Source organism: Columba livia, chromosome 14 (genome assembly GCF_036013475.1).
Source record: "Columba livia isolate bColLiv1 breed racing homer chromosome 14, bColLiv1.pat.W.v2, whole genome shotgun sequence".
In the NCBI taxonomy this organism is placed as follows: Eukaryota; Metazoa; Chordata; class Aves; order Columbiformes; family Columbidae; genus Columba; species Columba livia.
Window position 1 is genome coordinate 7886183 of NC_088615.1, and position 26598 is coordinate 7912780.

At 42.6% G+C, this 26598-nt stretch overlaps 1 protein-coding gene across 3 annotated transcripts in view; it reads left to right on the top strand.

Moving 5' to 3' along the window:
- The window catches only part of ADAMTS2 (ADAM metallopeptidase with thrombospondin type 1 motif 2), a 244086-nt gene that overhangs the window by 182275 nt on the left and 35213 nt on the right, over positions 1–26598 (top strand). For all 3 annotated transcript variants that reach the window (XM_005503424.3, XM_065029821.1, XM_065029822.1), the window contains 2 exons: positions 5770–5963; positions 16369–16452. In XM_005503424.3, the coding sequence (XP_005503481.2) occupies positions 5770–5963; positions 16369–16452 (278 nt within the window). The remainder of the gene's footprint in view (positions 1–5769; positions 5964–16368; positions 16453–26598) is intronic.

Here is a 26598-nt window from a genome sequence, read left to right on the forward strand (position 1 = left end):
TAAAAAATTAAAAACCAGAGAAACTATTGATTAGCAATGGAGAAAATACAATCATGATTGTGTGCAACTGGAATGAATAACAAACCCCCAAACTGAGGAACTTAAATGTGAGAGAAATAATTGCCAAGGGATAAAGAGCAAGATTTGTTGACTGCTCATTGTTTCTTCTGACCTCTGTGGGCTGGCCTTCAATTTGCCATGGAAGACAAATGAGGATTTTGGTAGAATACATGAACTGGCTAATTAGGGGCTAATTGAGGAGTCAGTTGATCACAGAGGACAGACACAACAGAAGCATCTGAGTGGCAGGGAGCATTACAGAAATATAACTTGTGATATAAAGTGCAGTTCCCAAAAGAACAGCTCTTTGTCAAGCTGTCGAAGCAATTGGGTACTTTTCCAGAGGTGCAGATGTACCCAAGCAGTGGGAAGCTGAGAGCAAGTCCTCCCTGCCTCCCCCTGCACCCCTGCCACACCACCCCTTCCTCCTGCCTCTGCAGCACCAAGTGAGAGAGGAAAAACACCAAACCAGCAAACACACACAAAACCACCACCGAAAATGAAATAAAATAAACCACAAACAAACAAACAACAAAAAAAATCCCAAACAAACAGAACCAAACCCAAGCCAAAAAAGCTGGTGGTTTGCAGCAAGCCACATGAGGGAATGAGAAGCTGGGAAGTCCCTTCAGGATCGTGTCCCAGGAATGGAGATCAGCAGCAAACCAGTGAGTCAGAGGAGCTCATCCTGGTGAGGCTGCAGAGAAGGTGCTCAGCAGTCGGCTCAGGTGTTTGTCTGCTCCTGCCATGACAGATGTAGTGTCTGCAAAAGCAAACCAGCTGCACTTGAAGTGGTGGCTGGGCAGTCTGAATGCTGCACACTTGTGTTTGAACAGAAATTCCAGCGAGCTGCTGTGCTGACGAACCGCAGATGACGGCTGCGAACATGACAGCAGTTCAGTCTCCCGGCTGCCTGTCCTGGTCCCTGCTCTGGGCTGGCCACAAAGTCCCTTTCCCCTACCAGAAAGAGGACGTAAAAAAATCAGAAGCTGCTTTTTTAGGACAATATTGCTGCTGTGAGATTGGGGAGCCCTAAAGCTGGAACTGTTTAAGTGCAGTAGGTTCGTAAGGGACTTTTGGAGAACTGTAGGTGCAGCCATGTTTCCCTGAGCCTTTTTGAAAGGGGTCGTGAAAAAACAAACCAGGATCACAAGCCAGCAACTGTACTTTTGGTGGATGTCCTGAAGGGAGTGACAGAAAACACAGGCAGTTTTCGTGGCAGGCAGCGTGTTCATGCTTCAGTAACTCACAGCATCTGTTTGTGCTTTGCCTGCCGCGATGGGTAAGGAAGAATCAGAAGATGCCATGTAATGAGGCTTCTGTAAAGCACATGATATCAAAGATTAATGAGCAAAGCAAAAAAATTCCAAGAAAATAAGGTGGTGTCAGATATCCCAAACTGTCGCAGATGCAGAATTCTTCTGGAGACCTATAAAGACAAACCTGATGTTTTTGTCAATGTGAATTTTGGGGACGGGACCCAGGCTGCATGATGCTACCGTGGTGCTGGGTGTTCATACCTCTGCTCCCAGTGGGCGTGGGAGCTCAGGTAGAGCCCAGATACAAGAAGTAAAATAGGAGACTGAAAAGTGGAATGGTTTAGGTAAGACAGGGCATATTGCACAATGCTCCGGAGAAGGCAGCAGTGCAGAGTGGTCTTGTGTGACATATAATGCTGTAAGCAGTTTGCACCTGTGTGGTATAAAGACCTCTCCTCTTTCGGTTTTGATGTGCTCTATGCATATTAATGCATCATTGGGGCTGTCACAGCTGTGGGCGTTGGTTCTTGAGTCAACAAACAACTAGGACTTTGCTGCCTTAGGAGTGGTTGGGATCACTCGCCTGCGTTAACTGCAAGCAGAAATCAAAGACACCCAGGAGAACTCCAGGCTGCAGCATCGAGCGGGATTGTGCACATGCTTGTTCCTCGGCACTTTTGCTGCCCAGCCCTCGGCTGCCTTCTGCGTCTCCCGGCACCCCGGGGAAAGGCTGTGTGGGAGGCAGGAGCACCGCCCAGGCTCCCTGCCTTCTGATCTTATGCTTAAGCCAGAAGCACAGGTTTCCATTCTATTGACAACTTGGGCACTTTTTATTCCTTCACTGGAAGAAGGTCTTCAGTGGTAGGAGAAAACCACTAAAGTATCAATGATTTTTTAGGTGGATTTAGAAAAAAGAGATTTTTTTGCGGGATTTTTGTGTGAATTGTTAAAGTGCTGCTGTCCTTCTGATTTATTCTGGATGCGCAGCACAAGAACAATACACAACCTTGTTTCTCAGTGGTTAATTTCCACAAATGTGAATTTTTCCTAACTGGAGCAAAGAGGTGGTTTCACCACAGGCTCTTGTTAGTCCCTGCAAATGCCAAGTGTCTGCTCTTGGGAGATGGAGAACAAAGCTGGCACCAATAATTAGTGGCTGATGCACTGATTTGGCAAAAGTTGTTGAAAATGAACATCTGATGCAGAGGTCTTGGGATGATTCAGTGAAACACAGTGCAGTTTGAGATGACTTTTTGAATGATGTTGTGCAAAGTGCAGGAGGGACAGAAGGAAGATAACATGGAAAATGTGAAGGAGAAGTTTGATCTCTTATTTAGTTTTTTGAGTTTTTCTCTTGAGCTTTTCTAGCATATTGTTACCGGTACAATGATACAGCAGAGCTACTGATGTTAAGTAAGGACAGCTGAGATGCCAAAACATGGCAGATTTCTCATTTACTATAGAGGCAACTTTGTTTTGCTTCCTCTGCAGAAAGATACAGGTATTAATTTGATTTGGATGTAACCGCTGTTTAGGAGCAAATACAATGTGGGTATAACACAGCACGGGCCAACAAATCCAACAGGCCATGGCCCAAGAGACAGAGCGGTGCCGGAGGAGGAGTCGGTGCGGTGTGTGGTCGGGCCATGTGCGGAGGCAGCCCTGGCTGTCCCGTGAGAGCCGCCGGGAAAGGACGCTTGGTGGGAAGTTGGACATGAACCAAAAACCTTGAAGCTGCTGTTGTAAAAGTTTTGAGCTGTGCTGCTGGTTTGGGGTGGTTCCAACACTAGCTGGAGCTGGTGTGGCTTGGTCTCTGCTGGAAAGCACAGCGGGTCAGTGCCTCAGAGGTACCGGTGCCCACCAATTTAAAGTGGTTGGTTGGCACCTGCTGGCAGTGAGATGACTCCCAGGGAATGTCCTGATAACTTTTCTCAGGAGCTGGCAGGACTGTAAGGGCTATAATGTGACAGTGATGAAGTGAGGAGCAAAGAGGGAGCACAGGCAGTTTGCACTGCAGGATGGTTAATGCAGGACGGTAGGATCGCATTTTGCCTCTGGCTGATTTACTCACAGCAGGAATAAAGATACCGCACAAAGAGTTAGTTTGACTTTGACACATAAAGGAAAGAAATGAAAGCACAAAAGCTCTAGATACCTTGACAGCCGACTATCCACCCAAATCAACAGCAGAGCTGCCCGTCTGCAGCCGCAGCACAGCGCTGGGGCCCTCCCCGCCTGCCCGGCACTGCTGGACTGCAGCAGCAGCTCCGATAGCTTTGGCCTTGCTGCTCATCACTGCAGGATTGTGTGAGCAGCAGAGACACGACACAACCTGCAGCCCCTGCCAGCCTAGTCTCACTTTTCTAGAGAGTTTTTAAGATTTATTGTCAAATTTTACAGTAACTGTGATTTGCCTTATAGATCATGAATATATGATTGCACCACGATCCTCTAGTGAATCCCCTGAGACTGCACTGTTAGCTAGGTAACTGATTCTGGGTGCTAACAAGAATTAACACTGAAGCTTTCCCAGTGGAGCGAGCCATGAGTGGTGGTGGAGCTGGCTGCCTGGCAGATTTTGAGCCCTGTAAAGAACTCTCTCTATTGCTGCAAGGCTGGACCCGTTCTTCCTGCACGGTTAACCTGGGAGTGACAGCTGGGCTCTGCGTGAAGAGTGAATTTTCATGCTGAATCATGGATTCTGACCAGATTAATTTAAAAAACTTGCAACCCCAGGAGCAGAAGCTGCTGGGAGCCTTAAGGCTGGCAGCGAGAACATGGTGTTTCTGCTTATTAGCCGCAATAAATGCTGCCCTCCCAGGAGAAGGATGCTGTGGCTCCATGGGAATGTAGGACCACGGCATGTGGCTTTCTGTCTGTCTGGTGAGCAAGGGCAGCTCTGTGGTGGCCTGCAGCTGTGGGTCTTGTGCCAAACATGTCCTCGGAGCTTGGTGGAGAAATGGTAAAATGCTGCTGTGGTAAATGAGTCTTTCAGGGACTGTCCTTCGACTGGAGGTTTCTTCTAGGATGCCCAGAGGCAGGCGTCTCAGCACACAAGGCACAGCCTGAAGCATGGGGCAGTCAGGGACACTGCACTGGGGCTGGCTGTGCATCCCTCCTGGCAGCCCGAGGCTGTAGAGGTTGGAATGTTGCTGTGAGCGTGGCAGGGAGCTGCAGGCAGCTCTGCTCGGGCTCTTCATTGCCCAGGACCTGCAGAAATGGCAGCCTGAGGCCACTGTCTAAAGGCAAGAGCACAGATGTTCTCGTAATGAGCCCAGTGATCTGGTGACTCATTCATCCCTTCCCAAGCAGCCAGTTTTGATGTGAAAACTTCAATAAATGAAGATGGAGAATCCACTTTTGTAGCATTTCCAAGACTTGTTTCTTATTTCTGCTTTGAAGGAGATGGCTTTAGCTTCCTCCCTTTGCTTTCTGTTATGTTTTTGTGAACTGAACTGGGAGCCTTTTATCAATCCACAGAGCTCTCACTGCCTTTCTTCACCTCTGAGCAAGTCTTTTCCTGACATTCTCTGAAATCAAGAGATTCTAGTTGGGGTTTTCAGGTCTCTTGTAGTGCAAATGATAATAATGATATTAATGCTAATAATTGTTATTCTGTAGAGTGAGATGTCAAGATTCCATGTTTTCATGTTAATTTTTAGTACATAGGTGCCACATTAACTGTATCCCGTCCTGTCAGAGAACTTGCTTTTCATATCACAGGGGCCATTAGAAATCGTTAGTAATAAAGTTGGCTACTATTGTGCCTGAAGGATTGGTCTTTGACATACAATAATGCAAAGTGACATGACAAATTGGGAATGAAGGATGAAAAGCTGTTAAAAGAATTGTGAATGTAGTTATAAATGAATTCATTTCATATCTAAAATGTGTTCCTAAATTGTACCGATAAAGAAGATCCATGTCATCATTGGTGAATTACATGTATGTATCCAGGAAATAATGTATTGAAGCAGGAGGGGTTAGATTGTTACTACTTGGCTGGATATAAAGAAGTTATATTGGCAGCTGCACTTGACTTGAAATAGGTTTCTGTGGGCACCAAGATCAGATTTTAAAGTGTGGTGTCTGTCTTTTATTGTGGTTCTGATGTGGAGGGTATCCTTGGGTAGCACAAGACCTCTTTGAAGCAACAAGTCTTTTATTGCAAACAGCTCCATTCTTCTCATCAAGACATTGATATGACTTACTGTCCTTTTGGCCTTGTATTTATTATGCAATATGACTTTGAAAAAAGTGTTGCTTTTACTTTGCAAAGTCAAAATCTCTTGGGTCAGATTTCTCTGTCATTTAGGTCATTTTTAATTGACATTGGGTGAAACTAACACAGAACGTAGCAAATGCTTCTGCTTCCAATTTATACCAGTTTAGCTGAGACCTGAGCCTGAACCTCTCTTGGTTGATGACTCGTTTGTCTGTTTGATTTCAGCGGCTAACCTCACTAATTTGGACAGCGCGTTGGGCTTTATTGAAGACCGGGTGCGCAGATCCAGGCAGCGCTATCGAAGGCACGCAACGGACGACGATTACAACATTGAAGTCCTTCTGGGGGTTGATGACTCAGTTGTTCAGTTCCATGGGAAAGAACATGTTCAGAAGTACCTGCTGACCCTGATGAATATTGTGAGTACAATCCTCTTAACCGCACTGGGGGAAGGCACTGAAAGGAGCTGAATGGCGGTTGGTTTAGCTATCTGAATAAGAGAACAGGTTTGCCTCATGGCAGGAGATAAAATAAGTCTAGGAGGAAAATCCAGGCCACATCCAGAAAAAAAAAAACCAAAAGGGGAGACAGAAAAGAAGATAAAAAAGGGCCAAGGAATAAGCTGGCTGTGCGCCTTTTAAAATGCTCACAGTTCTGCTTATGGGCTTTGGTGGATGAGGGCACAGGGTCAGGGGCTCATGTTCTCGGTAGTCATTATGTTTTAGGTGATATTCCCTTAACCTGAGCTCCCTGCTGAAAAACATGGTTTGGGGAACTGTCTTCAAATAAGGTTCTATTAGAAACTTCAATTAGCTTATACATTTTAAAAACTACTCAGTTCAGTTCTTTGATTCTTCAACAACTACGTTAGGTCCCAGGCTGCCTACCTACTCCTTGTTCACCCTGCAGCAAAATGTTATGCACTATATCACTGAACTTTCTTAAATTGATTTAGTATTTACTCCATGATTGACATCTTTAGGTTTCCTTAGTTAAATATTTAATCTTCAGAAACATGGTCTGTGCAACAGACTATATAGTGTAATGGTGATGAAAGGAAACACTGGAGAATTATTATATTTGAAAGAACCGTGTTTTCTTTCTAAAGATCAGTGCAGCATCCCCAGCAGCCCTGCAGTACCCTGGTCAGTAAGGAAGGATTCTATTTTGTGGGAAAAGAATCAAGTTTTGAAAAATCATCTCTATTATAGATCAAAATCAAAATACATTTTATTCAAAAACTGGAAGTGAGTGTAGCCCCATTCATAGGCAACTCTTTTGGAGTTGATTTTCTTCATTCTCATTTGGAATAGGAGTCTTGTCTGAATAAGATGCTTTTCTGTAAAAACTTTCAATTCAGTGAACGTATGTTCTTAGTGAAATATTGTTGAGTAAAGAGTTGTAAAACTGCTCCGTTTTGACAAATAGAGTGTGACTGCTGAAGTTTAGAGTCATGTCAAGAGAATGAACGTCTGCAGGTGACCTCTTGGCAACACAAACCATAGAGGCAGATGTATGGACAGAAATCCGGGCTACTGGGTACATTTGCTTGGGATGTATTTTTTTCCAAGATGTATTTTTTTAATTATGAAGTTTGTTTTTTTCTTTCTTTATTACATTATTTTAACAATGTGTAGAATGTCACTGTGGAATACAATTTAAGAAAATCCCTTGTGTGACATGAATTCAGTTGCACTGACTTTTTATAACAGTATTGTAAATAGTTAAAAACCTGCACTAACATTAGAGTTACAGGGTACTTAGTGTCTGCTCTGATGGATGTAAATACATATATTCTAACAAAAATGATATAGTGAATTTCATTTATTTGTGTGGTTTGTTTCCTCTGAGGCTTAAAACAAAGTCTCCTGTGAAACAGATGGTTTTATATATCTCTAAATTAACAAGCCAAACAGGCCAAACCAGGAATGTGGCAAAGAGGCTGAAATAGATTAAACAGGACTCTCTACTTAGCATGTCCCTTAAATCTATTTTTAAGAATTAAAATATACAGTAATGGTAAAGAAGCCATAAATGTTCCAGCTCTGGAAGATACTTCTTCCTAATTTTAGTAAACCACCCAACACACAAATTGTAAGAAATAACAACTCTGCAGCATGCTGTCTGCGCAAGTGGATTAGAAAGTGCAGCCTGTGTAACCAGAGGGCTGTCGCAGCTCTTGGCAAAGGCAGTAGTTGTTCTGTTGGGAGATCTGAGGTAGAAACATGTCTTTTGGGGACTGTCCTTTGCCTTATGTCCAAGATGTGAGGAGCTATTTGAAGTCCACAAGGCCTCTCAAGGAGGCTCAGGGTAGACTTTGGCACTCATCAGTGTGGTCCCGTTCTTCCCTTCCTCAAAACCTGGCTGGTTGCTGGAGACTGTATTTGATGTATGTGATGGTAACCAGTTCTGTTTCCAGCTGTCCAAGCATTGCTCCAGTATAGAGGGGTTTGTTACTGCAGATACCAGGTGATGCTGGGAACCCGTATGTGTTGAGGGACATCACAACACAGAACTTCTCCTTCTCCTTCCCCTTGGCAGTGGAACTCCGGCTGGCAGCCCCTCCAGCTCTTGTCCTCATTGCTAGATGGATGCAAGGGGTATTTCTGTGTAGATCGTTGCTTTGGTGTCCTTTGCTGAAATATGCACAGTGAGTCTCCCGTTGTCCTCTCTCCTACCTCCCTCAGTAGCTGTGGTGGTGTTTTGTTTGTTTGTTCGTTTTAGAAAGTGGGCCAAGTATAAAAAGCCTTGGGATGTCCAGCTGTTAGCAGTCACATACAGACAGTATGTTTCTAAAGAAATGCGTAGGTCCAATCATGTCTGAAAAAGAAGAGACAACTACAAAAAATTCCATCTGAATTTTTAAATCGAATGGAAGATCTTACCATAACCATCAGATTGTGTGTACCCTGGTGGTTTTATGGATGTCATCAATTAGCTTCGTACAGTAACAAGGCAGTAAACATAGAATCAAAGAATGCATATAGCATTCAAATAGCTGAATTTGTGTGGTTCCAAAAGTGAAATAAATCCCAGGTGAATCCTCCCTTGTGCTCCTGGAGGCATGTAATTGCTTTCCCAGAAGTAACTCCTAGCGTGGCTGTTTTTCCCCACTTTGCTTGATTTCACTGTGTGTGATGGTGTGAGCAGTTGTCCTTAATTAACTTTTCTTAAGGATCTTGGGTGGAACCCTACAACCAGCCCAATCAAAACAATATATGTTTTCCAACCCCAGTGCAATAACTGGTTTGTGCTGCTTAAGTGATGTGTTACAGCCCACACCTAAAAGCCATAAAATGAGAAAAACCAGGGGCCGGGTGTCCTGGCTATCTTGAATAGCTGTGCTAGTATTTATCCCAGAGTTTGGAAATGAAGTCACTCCCAAACGAATGGTGATAGACGCCAGAGGATTTTTAACACTTTGGGCCGCAGCCACGTATCGCCTGTCTGCGCGCCAGCCCTTCCACTGCAGTGAGCTCGGCCTCTCGCCACCCCCTTTTCATCCCCAAGTCATTTCCTCATACAAAAACTCTGGTTTCTCTTGACATCCTCTCTTTTCTCTGCACGGCACCATCAGGACATTCAGTTCATCTTTGGAAAATATGCCATTGTTTTTGCTTTAGAGACCCTCGGCTGCCTCTTGCTTGCACCATTTTCTTTCGTACGTCCTGCTGTGTTTTTTCCTGGGAAGGATATTAGCTTGCACAGCCCTCTGCATTTCCAAGCATGAGCCCACACATTGCACAAATTAACTTTGTATTTATAGCATGCAGGAGCATTGCAGCAGAGGAGAGATATTTGGGCGGTATCTTGCAGCTCTGTAGCTTACTCAAGAACATGGAAAGTAATTTAATTTCAGCAAGAAGGTGGTTAAAAAATCCAGGGATTTTGTCTGCTCATACAGGTGTTGCGGAAATATTAGAAAAGCACAGGTCTAGAAGCGTTGGAGAGTTATCTTGTTCCTTGGGGAACAAATGTATTGTACTGCAGGACGCTTTGGGATGAGGAGCAAGGGGCTGAATGGACATTACTGAGCTGAAGTGGGGATTGGTGGTAGCCAGTCCCAGGGCTGAAATTCTCTGATCATTTCAGAACTCTCTTAAAAACAGTTTTCAGGATGAAGCAGGACATTTGCTGCCTGCTGTGGAAGAGCAGCAGACTTGAGATCCACCGGTACATTCACCTGGCTGGGCCTGCAGCGTTGGTGAGGGTGAATATTTCAGCCTCCACGCTCCTGTGTTTAGGGTCACATCCAGGATGGATGTCCTAGTAACAGAGGGGCAGAGGCAGAATATGTGATCTTACAGTATTCTGGCCATTCTGAATAGCAATGTCTCATGACATGAGTTCATTTTCCAATGGTTTTGAATGTATTGGCTCCATCTGTCTTGACTTTAAGTCTTCCAGTTTCATATCCCTCTTCAAATTTTGTTGTTTGTTTCCCTCCCTGCCCCAGTGAGGCCACTGTTGTAGCTTTTTCTTCTATCCTTCCTCTTTCTTCTTTCACAATATTCCTCAATTACCTCATTTTCTAATACTGGCAATTGTCATCTGTGTGTATTTTTTGGAAGAATTTGTCTACAAATGATATACATTTTCTGATTTTAGGACAATTTCCATGGGAAAAAAAAAATCTGTAGTTTCTTTTCTGTTCCTTTTCTGTAGAAGATGTGATACTGCAACATGTAGTGGTTAGTCTGTTACATCCATGTGATAGATATATGGCCAAAATGTCTGCAGTGCTAAAATCCATCCCCTCAAAGTAGATAGGTGCCTAACTGCCATGATTTGAAAGGCAGATGGACCCTGAATAGGGTTTATGCCTCACCCTGGGCTAGATGTGTCTGAGTGTTTAGTCATTTACCTGCCTTTGAAATGAGTGCGAATCAGTTTTAAAAATTAGCCCATGGGATTATGTCTCTCCCAGACTTTAAGTGAAACATCAGCTCCAGAACAAATACATTAAACAATTTTTCATTTGAATAACTGAAATCAATGGGAGTTACGCAGCTGGGGGCTTTGGAAAGTCCCTGGAGTCTTTCACCTGCATCTTTCGACACTACACACGTCTTTGAAATTGTGGCCCTGTGGCACTTTTGAATATGTTATCCACCCTCTTTAATAGGATGTACATGATACTGCTATTATAGATGAGATTTCTGCTTTTGTATCTCTGGCTGATGAGGGATCAAGATTTGCAGGTACAGAGCAGCAAGTCCCTAATGAGAGGAAAGGGCAGAAATGCCATCAGTTTCTAACTGCCAGCTGGATGAAAATTTGAAAGCATGTCTAACTCAGGCTGTTAAAAAGAAAGTGATGATTGAATGCTTTGAAATAATGGTGCACCCTGTATTCAGAATCATGCTTTTTAAATGAAAAAACAGGGTTTTTAGATGGGAAGGATATTTCAGCGATATAGAACAACTGGATTTTTGAAAACTAGATAATTTATAAGCACAAATACTCATGGTTTCAAATGAATGTATTTCAACATGTACAATTCAGATCTGAACTAACTCTGAGAAGTACCGCAAATAACAAATACAAGTCCAGCTCTATTCATCTGAGGGACTTCGGCGGTCAATATTTGAATTACAGCTTGTTTGAAAATTTATGTATATGAGATAAGTCCGTGTTCAGAGCGTTCACTGTAAAATAGTCACTGTGACTAGGGAGAAGTTTCTGACAAGGCCTCGGGAGATTGTTTTTGTTCATTATCTTGATTGCCATACTACAGTGGAAGTTGTATGTGTGATGGGGCGTTCAGGAGGAGATACTGTGTCAATTAGTTAAGCATTGCTCATTATTATTAACTGAAATGTGCTTTGTTGGCCCCTTGCACACAGCACAGAGCACTGCATAGGGTTTGGCACCATCCTTGAAGTGGAGGGTAATTACTATTAAAAGGTAGATTTTTTTATTTTTACTTTTTGCCGCTTTACTCCAAATACCACCATGAACTTCAGCCATAACGGTTGCAGTCAGGCACTTCTGAGTGGTGACTGTGGTTTGTGTGATGGGGAATGGGTAATTAGGATCAGCTTTCAGGTTTTGAATGCTTTTCTTAGCCAAATGACTTCGATTTGAAGAGTTCGCCATATTTATTGCATTGACACCGCACTCCTCTCCCTTGTAGTAATATAATAAATGAATCTGTTTAATTATTTTATGATACTATGGTTGATTTTATTAAGGTGAACTTGAGACTAATTAAAACAAATACCGAGTCTTTAGGTGCAAAGGTCATTTACAGTGTTTGTGGGCAAGAATGAGGAGTTCCAAGAGCCTGAGGGAGGAACTAAGAAAAATAAATTAGTCATGAAGTCAGAAAACAAAGTCTGTGACCTTTCTAAAGCCAACGTTACAGTTGAAGGCGAGATAGAGACCCGTAACACGAAGCTACCTAGTGCCTTGCCAACACATCTGCTCTGGGGAATGGTTTTCATTTTGGTCAGAAGCAGCTAACTTGGACTTGGTAACATCTACTGACTCTCACACCAGGGAAGGTAAATCAGGATGCAGACTCAGATTTACATGCAAAATGCCAGATTCTTATCTCCATTTTGCAATGTCCGTTGCCAAGCTCTTCTAAAACTGCCTGTTGCCTGTGGTTTTGAGCAGAATGATAGATGTTTTCCAAATCTGAGATCACGGTTTGACCTTTAAGTTTCATGTGTGTTGTGTACTTTCATTATTCTTTTTTCCTTGTGACGCTCAACTAAGATTTCAGAAAAAAAAAGGAAATGCCTTGTAAGGACTAGAAGGGGAGACTGGGAGCCCTGGATTTTGCCTGATGACTTTCTGTGTGACTGTAGTTTATTCACCAGGGGAACTGATGTAATGTTATTCCTGTGGGATTAAGATGAAGCTTTGGGAATGCTAGAAATGTTAGTGTGGGATCTTCAAACGCATAAAGGGGGTGATGAAAATCGAAGAGTATAGTAGCGTTTGAAGTGGGAACACAGAGAAATAAAGTGAGAGGAGAACGTTTTTGGGAGGGTCAGATTACAAAAGTTTGTGCTTAGTATCCACCATGACATTTCTGGTTCCTATTCTGTAATTCAAACCAGCCGTTTCTTACAGAAATAGAGAATCACTGGATGCCCACCAGGCACTGAGGCTTTGCTGCAGATAATTATGATCTGATGAATGAGCTGCGTTTCGAGCTGGGCCTAAACAATGTCTTGCCAGGAGCTCTGCCATCCCATGGGGAAGGTGCTGATGATCTCCAGCTCCTCCGCTGTCGCTCCGGCAGAGATCCGCACACGGTCCCTGCTCCACCTGAGAGCATGGAGCCATCGGGACTTTCTGCAGCAGTAGTTACATAAGGACGTTGGGTGATCAAAGAGCAGTCTAATTGGGTTGGACGGATCAGCAATTTGCGGTGGCTGAAAATCCAGATGCATAAAAACTGCATCTTGTATCACGTCCTCTCCAAATGGTTAGATATGCCCTCTGATGGCCGCTGCAGCTGGCTCAGATCCATTTTAAGTTGATGGTAGCCAGCAGTTGAAACTATTTGATGTCCACCGGGCGTGTGCTCAGGGAGCCCGAGGAAGCGATGCTCGCCCAAGCGTGCGGGGCGATGCGGGAGCCTCGGAGGGTGTGCCGCGGGATGAACTCGGCCCCGATGATTTATGGTTCAGCGGGATGGAGCCCTGTTATGATGAAGTCGGCTGTTGTTTGCATAGCAGATACTGACAAACTGTGCAAGGCTGGGAACTCCTTCAAACTGCATGAATGAGTTTGCTGATGACTTGCCAAAATATGCAGATTATTCTTTCTCCTATTGCACGTTGGTTTAATTAGAAATTCAAGGAACCACCTGACCTTCCCTATAAATCCTGCCAGCTCTATCAGCAGGTAGCCCACTCTGCACCAAGATTAGCAAAAGTACAGGTTGTTTATTACTATTTGTGTTACGGCAGTGTTCAAAATTGTCTTTTAGGATGGGCCCCTGATTTGCTCAATAATAAAAGCTTTGCAGTGTTTCTTTTGCAAAGCATGATGCGTCTCACAGAGGCTTAACTTATCTTTGTTGGGGGTTTTTGATGTATTCTACATGCTTACAGTGCTGACTTGAAACATGCTCAGAGCAGAAGAGTTAAAAAATAAGCAGAGAGGGACAGAAGAAAAAAATAAGTAGTCTTTGTTTTTCTTATGTAGCACCAATCTGTGCCAACCTGATTTCTAAACAGAAACTTTAAATTGAAATGCATGTTTTGCTTTGATTGAAATATCCCAGAAAAATAAATCAAAGTTATCCCAAAATAGTTTGTGAACTACAACAGCTTGATGAAAGGCCCTTTACAGTATTCCACCGTGCTTTGAATTCCCTGAGATGTACCAGGCCTTCTCCATCACCCTCTATAAATGCTGAATCACTGCAGGATATCTAACTAGACTTAATGCACTCGCTGCCTTCAGTTCGGGAGCTGTGAGTTTGGAATGGTCTCTGTGTACTTTCTATTCCTATGCAGCAACATCATGTTAGACTTAACTGAACTAAGAACAACAGATCGACTCTGATTTTTCTTGTGTTGATATGAACCAGGATGCGCTACCGAAATACATGCAGATGCAGTATTGTTAATGTACTATGTAATAATTTTCACATCCATGTGTATTTATTACACAGACATCTGAACATCACATCCATTGTCTGGTTATCTCTGCTTTGAAACAAACATTTCAGCAGTTGTGTTGGATGAGAGCCTGGAGCTTTCTGATTCCACAGGCTGGTTGGTCATTTTGAGCCCTGTACAATGAACTGCAGTAGCTTAACTCTGCTCTCCTGTTGAAATAACAGGGGGGAACTTGGAGAATCCGAGCTGGGGATCAAGGAGGCCTCTACGGTGTGTGAACTTTCCATGATGTTTGAGAGCACAACGTTCAGTCACTTGGATCTTGTATCTTTCATTTTTTCCTGAAACAAATAGTTGAAATTTAGGCCACGGTGAAGGAAAAAAATAAAAGCATCTGCTTCAGCATATTATCTGTGTGCAGTGAGACAGTACTAGTAAAGACACGGTTTAGCTTAGAGAAAGGCACAGAGGGTTCAGTTCAGCTGCTGTGTGAAGAGAGGCTGGACTCATCCTCATTAATGAAACCAAGACCCGGAGCTTTGAATTGACCCACTGTGTTGCAGAATATCCAGTATCCCAAGAGAACCAAGCAGCTTTTTACAGTGCTTGTGCTTTCCTATTCATTCACAGTTTGTTTGTTAGATGTGATTTGCATGAACAGTCAAACAGTGTTTCAATTCTGTCCCATCAATGTTTTCAAGCCAAGTTTCATTTTGGCACGCAACAGCGATACGGTTGTTCTGTTACTCAACTATTGTTAAAAGAGGCTTAGGTTAAATTCTGGAAGTTAATGAGAGAGCGATGTGCAGCAATTTGGATTATGCTTTGTGAACTAATTAAATACTTATTTACATGCTATGTTTACTGTTCTCTGTACACAGGAGTTATTGTTCAGTACTCATTTCATGTGTAGGTAATTTACAGTTTATTTCAGCCCCATATCCTTGATGGGTGTGTTCTTAGATTCAGAAATACTGATAAAATGAATTAAAATTCACTTTAAAATGTCAATGGGGATTGCTTAGCAAAACCTACACTGCTGTATTTAGTTTTAATGATTTTTACGGCGATAAAAGATGCACCATTAAAACTAGGGCTGTTTGAAGAAACAGGACATCACTTACCATGTTTCTAACGAAAGGTTTTCTGAAAGTTACTTATAAGCTTGTAGTAATGAATCTGTTCTGTAGAAATAAATGAAATTTAGATGTAGCCAGCAAAGCAGTCCAGTTTGGTGCAACCTTTACCAAAGGAAAGAGGTGGTAGGAAAGATACTTGCCTTGCAGGGAATCTCATCTGTCTTTTCTAATTTGTAAAGCCTAAACCCTTGCCGTTTGGCTGAGTCTCATGTAGTCTTCATCAAAGAATACCCAAATCAGCCTCTTTAACAATTAATATTTGTCTTGCTTGCTTGTAGCAGTGTTTCCTACGTAATCTTGATACATCCACATTTTATTCTCCACTCTAAATATTTACAGGTCTCTTTTCAGTGGTCCCAGGGTGATTCCCCTGTGTGCATGTTCAGTTTTGTAGCTCTAGTATTAAAAAAAGGAAAAAAAAGAAGACAGTTTTTAATTTGCTGGCATTTTGTAGCTTTTGTTCTGCTCATGACGTTTAACATTGATTAGTTCTGACACACAATAAAGCCACCCCATGTGGCCGACCACGCTGTTTCAGGGAGGTATATCCTCTTGTCAGTGTGCTGTGATGGGGCGCAGATGGAAGAGTTACAGGGTGCAGCTGAAGCGATCTGGCAAATGGCTCTCAGGAGAGAGGTCCTGTCCCTCTGCTGACTCGTCTCCTTCCCTACGTGTGGTCTTGCCCAGCAGAGCTATTTGGGATTTTCCTGGGATCGCAGCACACCCAGCTGGGATGGGGCGGGGGAGCTGGGAACCTTCCTCTGAGCCGCAGCGGCTGCTGGAGCCGCTCAGCTGCATCGAGTAGTCAACTATGATACCTATGAGGCTGTTTAGGCTGGCACTTAAACACCTGTTAATATGAGGTCTCTGTTGAAGCACTGATTTGAAATGATTTCCTGAGTTAACGGCCTCTTGGGAGGCTACAGCAGAGTTTAGAAAAGAAAAGATTCGCTCTTGTATTGCTGGAATTTTCCCGGTTTTATATGTGATCACAAAGTGATCTCTGGCTTCATGACAGTGCAGAAAAGTTACTGCTGTATCACTGCTTTCCTAGTTACTCGTTGCCATTGCCTTGCCTGAAGTGCTGAACTCTTTTGCAGGTTAATGAAATTTATCATGATGAGTCCCTGGGTGCTCACATTAACGTTGTCTTGGTGAGGATAATCCTGCTGAGCTACGGCAAGGTAAGTAAACGTTAATTTAAATGGAGGACAGCGATATCTCTGAACTTTATTCTTTTATGAACAATGTAGCTATTGGTGACATGTATTGATTTTGTATTTTAATTCATATGTTGACCGTACTAGTTTATGAATATAAAGAACTTTTATGTTTATATTTATTTATCATTTGAACTTCTCATTTAAAATAATTTCAGTTTCTTCTGGCTTTTCCCTGTGTCATTTGAAGTTGATGCTTAGCTCCAGCAGTCTACCTTTTCAGATTTGTTTGGAATAATCCATGAAACATAGTGAACATTTTGGTTCCTGAAAAGACACACGAGATGTTGTGGTAGAACTGTATGTGAGTAACAATAAACACAAGATCAGTTCTGCAAGATGCTGAGGGCTACAGCCTCAGTCCATGAACTCACTTAAACTTGGGCTTAACATCAGCAGGACTACACATGCGTGTGAAGTTAAGTGTGAGTTCTGTGGGAGAGAGGCCAGAAGGCAAGAGCACTGCAGATCCAATCTGTAATTAAGGATATAGTGTGTTCTCTTGCTCTTTCAATGGAAGGCGTTACTCCACAGACAAAACTCAGGGAAAAGGAATGAAATGCTAGATGATTTTCAGAAGTGTTGACCTGCTCAGTGCCAGTGTCCTGTTTTTTGCCAAATAGACACCAAATTCCATGAAAACAGCAACATGGTGTTTCAAGTATGTTGATAAATGCCTTGGTTAAGGACATAACAATTTTAGTGCTCCCTAGCACAGCAGCATGGCCAGATGCTCAAAGCAGAGTGTTAAAATCTAATGTCCCTCTCTGTGACTGGAGCTGCTGGCATTTGCATGTTCATGGAATAAACCTGGTCTGGAACACTCCGTGTATGTTCCTGCAAGCTGCTGAAACACCGTCAGTGAAGAGCCAATGCAGACGGTGTCGGGGTGAAGCTCCACTGACATTCATCAGTTTGCTCTGCTCGACAGCAGCTTAGAAATTTCCTCCCCTGTGCAAATGAAGGAGCTCTGAGTTTTAGTCTGGACTCTGCTGGAGACCACTTACCTGGATTTGGTATAAATTGTTCTGTCTGAGCTTCCCCACCGGAGAACCAAACACACCGATCCATCTCTGCTCTTCCTGCAGTGACGTAGATAATGATGTACTTAAGTGTTTTGAATAAGCTTAATCAGATGCGTGTCCTAAAATAAAAGGTAAAAGAGGTCATATTTGCCATTTTGTGATCAGAAGTTTGTGGTGTATGAAGTTCCATTAAATTATGAAATAAATGAAATATCCTTGTGATTGTTGTAACAACAGAAATTTGCGGTATTGCAGAATGACTAATAATTCTGAAAAAAAATCTGCTATTGCAGTAGTGGTAGAAGTCAGCAGAATTAGCACATGGACTAGTCACTTCTTTGCTGTTCCGATTTCACAAGTATTTCGTAATTGTTATGCATCTCCATATTTGGCTCTGTAGATCTTTACCAGCAGTATCCTGAACTCTGATAACTTCTGCCCCTTTTCTGGCAGCAGACAATAGCTGTGGTAGACCTCATTTCACCTTCACAATCTTTATTTTCTTGTGAAGAGTAAAGCGTTGTCCATTGATAATTTGAAAGTTATCGATTTCATATTAATCTTCTTCAGAGAGGAGAATGGGATGGAGCATGGAAACCTTCACTTGGGCGGTCATTGGCACATCACAAAAATAGCTGTTGCAGGAGCACTATGTATCTGCTCGTGCCTAGTCTGCTGCTGGATTCTAGATCCGTAATCTACAGTGGATGACGTTTTAGTTCCTGAGTTATCTGCTGCCTTCAGCAGGGCATGCAATGGAATCATTCTAGTATCACAAGCTTGTCCTAAATAACCACGAAAATATTTTTTCTTGCATTTCTGTATCTGATTCTTATTTACATGGAAGGCAAATTATGTCTTTCAGAAAAAAAGTAAAATGAATGTAAAAGGTAGCATTTCAGAGCTCCTCCACCTGGTGGTGTGGTGGCCTGCATGCCCTGCTCATATAAGAATGAATTATTTATGTTCACATTTTAAAAGCTCCTGATCAGGGGTTTAGTAGCAGGGAGGAGGTGAGGAGGTTTCTCTTCAGAGGGCTGGGATTATTTAGCAGTGGAAAAGCAGACAGAAAAAGTGTATTGTTCTTACTTTGTGAACCTGTTCTGAGGAATTAGAACAAAGTTTTCAATATTTTACCATCCCACTAAAACACACCAGCACGAATATTTTTAGGAACATACATTTGAAGTACATAGTAAAAGGAAGGGCGCGTGTGCAAGTTAAGGCAGGGCATGAATGAAACAGCCTGGTTGGCTTCACAGTGTGAAAATATTATCCCAGTCTTGTTTGAGTAACCATTTCTTTTGAAAACATGTAGCTGAGATCTTAAGATTAGTTTGCTTCGTTGTAGGCAATTTATATATATTATCAAGGGTGCCATTTAAATAATCATAATAATTACATTATGGTTCTGTAACTGATGAAGTATGTACCATGAATGTCAGGTTTATGACAGTATTCTGAGCCATTGCCAATTCTCCACCCCTGAACAGCCTTTTACTGTATTGTGTTTGGGGTTTTTTTTAAAGAGGATTATATTATTTTATGCAATATGTCATCTGTTGATTAAAAAAATATGGACAATACTTGAGTTGCATAGCAACCAGTGTTTCAGTGGTTGTTGCTTGAAGGTGCTCCATTCCTTGAAATGAACTTATTTTTTAATGTTTTCAAACACAGTCAACTATACATTCAGAAGTTTCAATAATTTCAGTAATTGCATTAATTGCTCTGTTAAGATGAAAAAAATGTAAGATGTTCCTTTGTGATCACATGTTGAAATTACTTCATGGGTACGTTCAGAAGATCTGACATGGCTTTCCTGAATTAAGGCTTTGTGCAATTACCTCTGTACCCAGACCGGGGGTGTGGAGGGTCGAGACCTGCCAAGGAGCTCGGGGCTCGGGCGCCGCTGGGTGGTGCGTTGGAGCAGGGGACAACGTGGGGCTGTGCAGAGTCTGAGGTGGCTGTGCTGGAGCTCCCAGCCCTTTCCTGACTCCCCACTTTCGTCTTACTACTTCAAACAAATGAACAACGCTATCTGACGTACCACAGGGGCTGATGTGAAGGCTTTAACTGTGTCTGGCAGCTGCCCACTCATGTATGACCTCCAGCAATAGCATCGAAAAATGTGTTCTGCAAAGGTTGCTCTGTATCTGCCGTGGCTTTGGAAGTTACCATGCATTTCTCTGCATTTTCTTTGCGTTGACTCGCAAAGCCACAGGCTTCTTTTGATGTGATCAAGTACTGCAAATATGTAAGCAGGGTATGTACGGTGCATTTTTTTTCAAAAGGGAAAAAGATGAGCTGCCTTGCTTCTGCCGTTTTGATTTTAGTAGTAGGAAGATAGGTTCCAAATTTTGGAAACAGCTGATACACTTGAGATGAGTATATTTCAGTGTTTGGGCAAATTATTCCATTTAGTCCTATTCCAGTTATAACAGCTCTGTAATCCAGCTAGCTCTAGAATACTCAGGGGCATAAGCAAAGCAACCACTATCACCAAGAGCAGAGGAGGTGGCAAGAGATGAGCTGAAAATGGCTTTGAAAACCCTGACTGGTTATTACAAAATTTGTTTGGAAACATTTAAATCCTGAGCACTGCATAAAATCCTCTCATCGCCTCTTTGAGGTGGATGAATAAAGATTATTATTCCCATTTTACAGCTAAAAACCAAAGACGTTAAGTGTTATTTTCCAAGGCCACACGGAAGGCCACTGGCAGGCTGGGGAGAAGACCTCATAAATTCCTGGCTCCAACCCCATGCTCTGTCCGTGGACAATGGTGACTTTGTGTGCAGATGAGCTGCCCTTGCACAGCAGCAGAGAAAAGCAAACGTTACCTGGGATATGTGTAATTAAGACAGTCATTAACGAAAAAAGAGTCAGAAAGATTTTTATAGGAACTGCAGGGGTTTCAGAAAATGCAGCCACCTGAAATTTAGGATTATTTCTTGGGAAATGTGAACGTGGCAGTGTAGGACACCCCTGAACTCTCCCTTGAAGCAACGTGCACAGCTCGAGTCACCCATATTCAGACTGGAGCAGCGTGGGACAGCTGAGGGATGCTGTGTCTGCTCTGTGCACATCTGGGATGGCAGCCAGTAGGGAGAGCAAACCCATGTTAGCTGCAAACCGGTGCTGACCCCAGAACAACTGGCTGTACTCTGGCCACGTGTTCACTTGGTCACATTGAAAGAGGAATCTGACCACCAAGGCAGAGAACCTTTCAAAAAGATATGGAGAGGGAAGAAAACCCTTTAAGGGTTTAAGGCTTTAAGGTGGCAGTTCAGGATGAAAGCTGTATGAGGTGGATGCCTATGGTCTCACAGGATGGGACTGTTCAGCTGAGAAGGGTTTTTCAATTGTGTATGTCTGAGATATTAGCAGAGCTCCTGCTGCCTCCGTTTGGTACAAGATTTCACCTTTGATCTTTTAATAAAATAGTGCTCTCTGCCATCTGACCTTTTCATGTCTAAGCTTGGTGCAAGCAGGGAAGATGTTCTCAGTTCAGCCAGGCTGGAAAGCGGTGGTTCGGTCAGAGCCAGGTTCTTCTCTCTGTTTCCCAGAGGGTGGCACAGGTGACACAGCTGAGATGGAAGGACAAGCCAGGTTTATTCTTCAAATCTGGTGTTCATCCTTACCATTTTGCTGTTGACCATGGTTGGAGGGAAAGGGATGAGCACTCCCCTTATCTGTCTTTGTCCCAGGAAGACGCGAAGGCTCTGGCTGAGAGCAGTTGTACCTGGCAATGCAAGGAGGTTGTGAGCTGTTCATTGGAGTCACAGAATAGCTGTGCTTGGAAGGGGCCTCTGGCCGTCACCTAGTCCAACCCCCCTGCTCAAAGCAAGGTCACCTAGAGCAGGTTGCTCAGAACCTGGACCAGTTGGGTTTTCAACACCTCCAAACACACAGACTCCGCAACCTCTCTGGGCATCCTTTCCCAATACTTGGCCACTCTTACAGTAGAACAATAGTAACACTCTTATGTGATTGTTTGCTTGTCTTTCTGCGAGTACGCGGCTGAGGAAAACATACAGGCCGACTCAATGTGAGTGATAAAGCATGATTCAACTTTATTGCCCGAGATAGCGTGCATTTATACCAAATACCATAATTATGCATACTATCTATAGGCTAAGCACTATCTATCTAATCTAATAGGCTAAGCACTAAAAGCTTACATTTACTTACTCCACCTACTTGGGTTTAGCTAGCTATGCGCATCCTGCATTCTTCTGACTCTTATCTCTTCAAGGATATCCTGACCCTGCCTTAGTTAGTACTTTTCCGTTCCCCCCTTTCCCATGGCCTAATAGACAAGCTAACTAAGGCCTACTTATGTCAACTAAAATGGGCTCTGCTCGTACAGTTGCTCGGTGGACTCATGTCCACGCTCCTTGAGCCAATCCCTGACATCTTTCTTGTATTTAAATGGAATTTCTTATATTTTAGTTGGTGCCCATTGCCTCTAGTCCTTTCTCTGGACATCAGTGAGAAGGCACTTGCTCAGTCATCTTTACTCCCCTCTCCATAGGTATTTATATACATCAACGAGATGCCCCTGAGTCTCTTCTTTTCCAGCCTCTCCTTGATTAGGTCTCTAATGTGAATTGAGTATCTAAGTTTTTCACTGACATTGGTAGATGCAGACGACCTGAAAGGATCACAGGAATCAAGCCTTGATCTTGCAGTATGCTTTACAAACGTGTCTGAAGATGGAGTTCTTGACTGCAGCCTTTGGCCATCTCCAGTAACCAGTTCTGCACAGGCTGAGTTGCAAGGCCAGAACCTACATATGATATAGTGTTTTGGCTGCTGTTCGTATTTTTGCACTGTTTCCGTATGTTTACGGTGGAGATAAAGATGAGAAGAGATATTGTCCCTCTTGTTTTTTTTATCTGAGTAAATAGTTGAATTGCCTTATTTGTATATTAGACGCATAGCATGTAATTTCCCAGTGTGTTTTGTTGGGACCTTGAAGAGTGCCAAACTGGCTGATAGCATAAACAGCTCTTTGTATTCCTGATCTGCTTACATTTATACAGAATTAGAGACTGAAACATGTTTACAAACTGCTACCATAAGAAAGCTTTACAAATTCTTTGAATACAAAATGACAGTTTGCTGAATGAGCTATTTTTGTTATTTCAGTTACCATGGACACTAATAATTGTATTTATTTTTTGCTTGTCTTGTTCAGGATGAGAGAAGAATGTGCACAACCTAATCCAATATACAATGAACAACAGAAGTGCCAAGTAGATGCAATGTAAACTGTGTTTTGCAGAGACTTTGCACATTCAAGATGGGAAAGTCATGTGTTAAATTGTTTCCCGAATGTGTGCACTGCTGTGGTTCAACTTTTGCTACCATAGTTTGAAGCCTATCAAGTTAAGCATATTTCTGGAGCAGCAAAGCCTTCTCTGTTGGTTCTCTTGGAGCACCACCTAATGGATGAGTTAGGAAAGGTCCCTTTCCAGCAAGCTTCTCAGCAGCCTGAATTTCCCATGTTCTTATCATCAAGTACCTGCTCATCAACACCATTGCGAAGTTGTACCCAGTTATGCCCAACAGCAGATAAATAAAACAGTTGGTTAAGGAAAGCTGCCATTGTAGCGTGATACCAGTGTCTCTTTCGCATTTACCAGCAAGATGAATATTCTTGAAAAGTTTGGGTAGAATGTAGACTAAATTTACAGTTTTCTTCTAGGATAACTTTGTATTTGAAAAAGTTATAGAAAAAAAGTCGGCATATTTCTTACTTTCCAAACAAGCTCCAGAAGTATTTGAAGGACCGTCCAGTCAGCTTCATAAATGACTTTTTCTTCAGTGTATTTATAACAGAGAATTGAACATCACACTGATGATTTCCCAAAAGACATGTAGCAAAGAAGGCTTGAAGGCCTCTGGATCTATGTAGTGATGACTTTCAACTGTTTATTGCTGCCCTGGTTTGCCTCAGTTGAATTCTATTGTTGTTTGGTTTTTTCTGCTGCTTCTATCGGAGGAAGGAAGTAGAGTAGAAATGAAGGCAGAATCAAAAAAGAGGGAAAACTGAATGTATTAGTAGATGTTGAGTTCCCCAGAGCAAGGATCTCGGCTGGTTCTCTAGGGCAGATTGTCCTTGTAACCCTCTGTGGTGTCCCCTCACATGGGGGACGTTCTCCCAGTTGAGGCCTTTCCACTTCTTGGCCAACATCTCCATCTGTTTCCATCAGCGGTTCTCTGAAATGCCCACAGATTTTTTTGGTTTTCTTGCTGTGAGAAGGAAAGTTTCTCTTTCCATTGGCAGCTTTCCCGCTGATCAGCTGAGTAATGCTCTCCACAGGCCTGCTGTCCTGTTTGGAAAGAGGTCCTTCCCAGCCAGGTCTGAGCTGCCGGACCTGCATGTTCCTGGCAGCGTGAGCCCTTTGCCGGCCAACAGTAACACCTACACCTCTTCTCCACATGCAGCCTGCTAGCCCCCAAACTTCCTTTGTTTGCACTCTGAAAGAGATTTACTTATAATCCTTATTACTGTGCACAGTTCATCTCTTTTCCTTTTCTGCTTTCACTTTGTCCATTTAATAAGGGGGTGGGCTTTTCTGAGTTAGATGAGAGCTCCCCATTGACTTCCAACAGAAAATATTACCAAGTGTTATCTGATATCTCTACAAGAGTAAAGTTTTGGACAACATCCTTCCAAAACATATTACATCTGCCCTGTCTAGTAACAAGCTGTGCCTGGTCTCATGATTTCCTAAGCTACTTTCTTGCAGGACAGCAGCATTTATCTTTAAAGGCAAAGCAGCTGAAAAAGTGAGTAAAAAATCAATATAAAGACATATCTGGGTCAGGAAATGCCTGATCCAAAGACCACTGGAGCTTTGGAGATTATTTGGAGGCAAATACGATGTTATACTTGTGGTCCTCTAGTCCCCTTCTCTGGGCATGCCATTGCCTACTATCGGGAGAGTACTGTGGCTGCCATGGCTCTTTGGTCTGAACCAGTGTGGTTGCACAGCAAAGTGAGGTTGACTTGGACCACAGTTTGACAGTTCTCTGGCCATGCAGCATTCGCTGTTAGTACTGTTGGAGCCTTTCTGATTTGGAAGTCCTTGACAAATTGCAGAAAGTGGGAATTCAGGTGAAAATTTGCTAGGAATCAAGAGTATTTGTCTCTTCTGGCTGCTACATTACCGTGAAGAAAGACGAGGGATTAGTGGCCAGATGATTGGTGTGATCAGTGGACTTTGAGTACTCAGCAGGTAGACTGAGTTCTTCCTCTTACTCTTTGGAAGTCCTCCTCACTGACACAGGACCTTGACTTGCTATTTATACCTGTAGCATATGAACATTTAGAGTAATTGACTGTCTGCTGGATGCCTCATTTCCTGACTTAATGATCAGTAAGGCTCAGTTTTACATGTGCCGCATTTCTGATGTTAAAACTGTCATTCTCGAAGAAGCTGGGCCGTCAGCTGAAACGTGTTTTACAGACTTGTGTGTTCTTGTTTTCTCTGCTTATGTTAAAGGGATTTTTCTTTATTTTCCACATTGTGTTGGATGCAAAAACCCCACAATGTTCCACATTAACCAGTTGGGCTCCCTTTTCATTTTCATGAAGACAAACTGTAAAATCACTTCTTCGATAAATAAACATGGAGATGCTCTTGGACTGAACCAGTGGGTTTGCTCTGAGAGTGGACCTAAGTATACAGTGAAACCAGTTGTTGGCTCATGCCAGATGCCAACGCGAAGCCCAAACCGTGAGAGCTGCTGGGTGCACTGGGACAGCTTGGTCTGGTCTCTGACAGACTCAACGTTCATCAGAAAAGTGCTGCAAGCTGCTCTGTTAGTTCGTTCAGAGACTAAGCTTTTGCTTTTGTGCTGGAGTCTACAGGCTGGGTTTCAGTTTAGCAGGCAGGGAAGAGGTGACATATGACAGAGGAAAACTACAAAACAGTTTCTTTGGAAATTATTGACTTTTAAAATTCTGTCCTTGTTTTCTGATCACGCAGAGATTTCTCTGCAAATATTCAGATACCATTAAAAAAGCACAAATTAGAAATGTGTATTTTTTGTTTGTTTTCTGATTGATGCATCTTGTAGGTTGTGGTGATTTTCATTCAGTAGAATGTAGAGAAGGAGATGATTATGAGACAAAGAACTACTAGCAAACAACACACAACTTGAGATTTCTCAACTACATTTTACAGCATTCTTTACTTTTGGAATCTTGCAGTAAGATTTCTCACCGAGCTTCCAGAAGGGGTTGATTTCTTTTGTGAAGCTTTGGAGAAATGAGAACAAGGTAGAGATGATGTAGAGAGGTTTCTTGTTTGTTTGCTTGCTTGTTTTTGTTTTACCATTGGTGGATGTTATTAAAGACCTCAACAATGGTCAAACCTTGTTTAACTGAATAGGATTTTTGCTTGCAGTACCAGGAGTTTACCCTGTAATCATGACTCAAAGTTTGTTTAAGTGTGGTTCTTCTAAGTATATGAAGATGCAATAAAGGCGCTACAACTGTCCCACCATTTAAATACAGTTATTAGTTCAGTTTTCCAAGGGAATTATAGCTGTAAGCAGTATGATCCAGCGTGGGATTATATTACAACTTTTATTACCACAGTGGTATCAGAATCCAAACTGTGCCTCTATTTGGTTTATTAATTTGTTTTTCTGAATATTTGCAGAATCGTAATATCCCAGTTTTGCCAAAATCAGACCTCAGTTTGGCAGACTTTTATTTTATCAATTCCAGTTGTTCTTCCACAACCCTTTGAGGATTTTCTTTTTCATGTAGTCAATACTCTGTACTCCATCATGCACTCAATTACAGGACACGTCAAATACATCTGTATTTAAATATGAACTATATTACTTCTCTCTTATTTTTGGCCCAGGCTAGGTTTTGCTCTACATTAAGTGTTTTGGAATGACAAATGCTTACAGTACAGTATAGCATCTAAATTGTAGTGGTTTGTGTTATGATTACAGTGTTGTCATGGTAATATGATTTTTGCAAAGGAAAAGCCAGGGTTCACATATGTAGTTCTTACAAATCCTGGAAGGCCTGGGATGGGTCAGTTAGTCATAC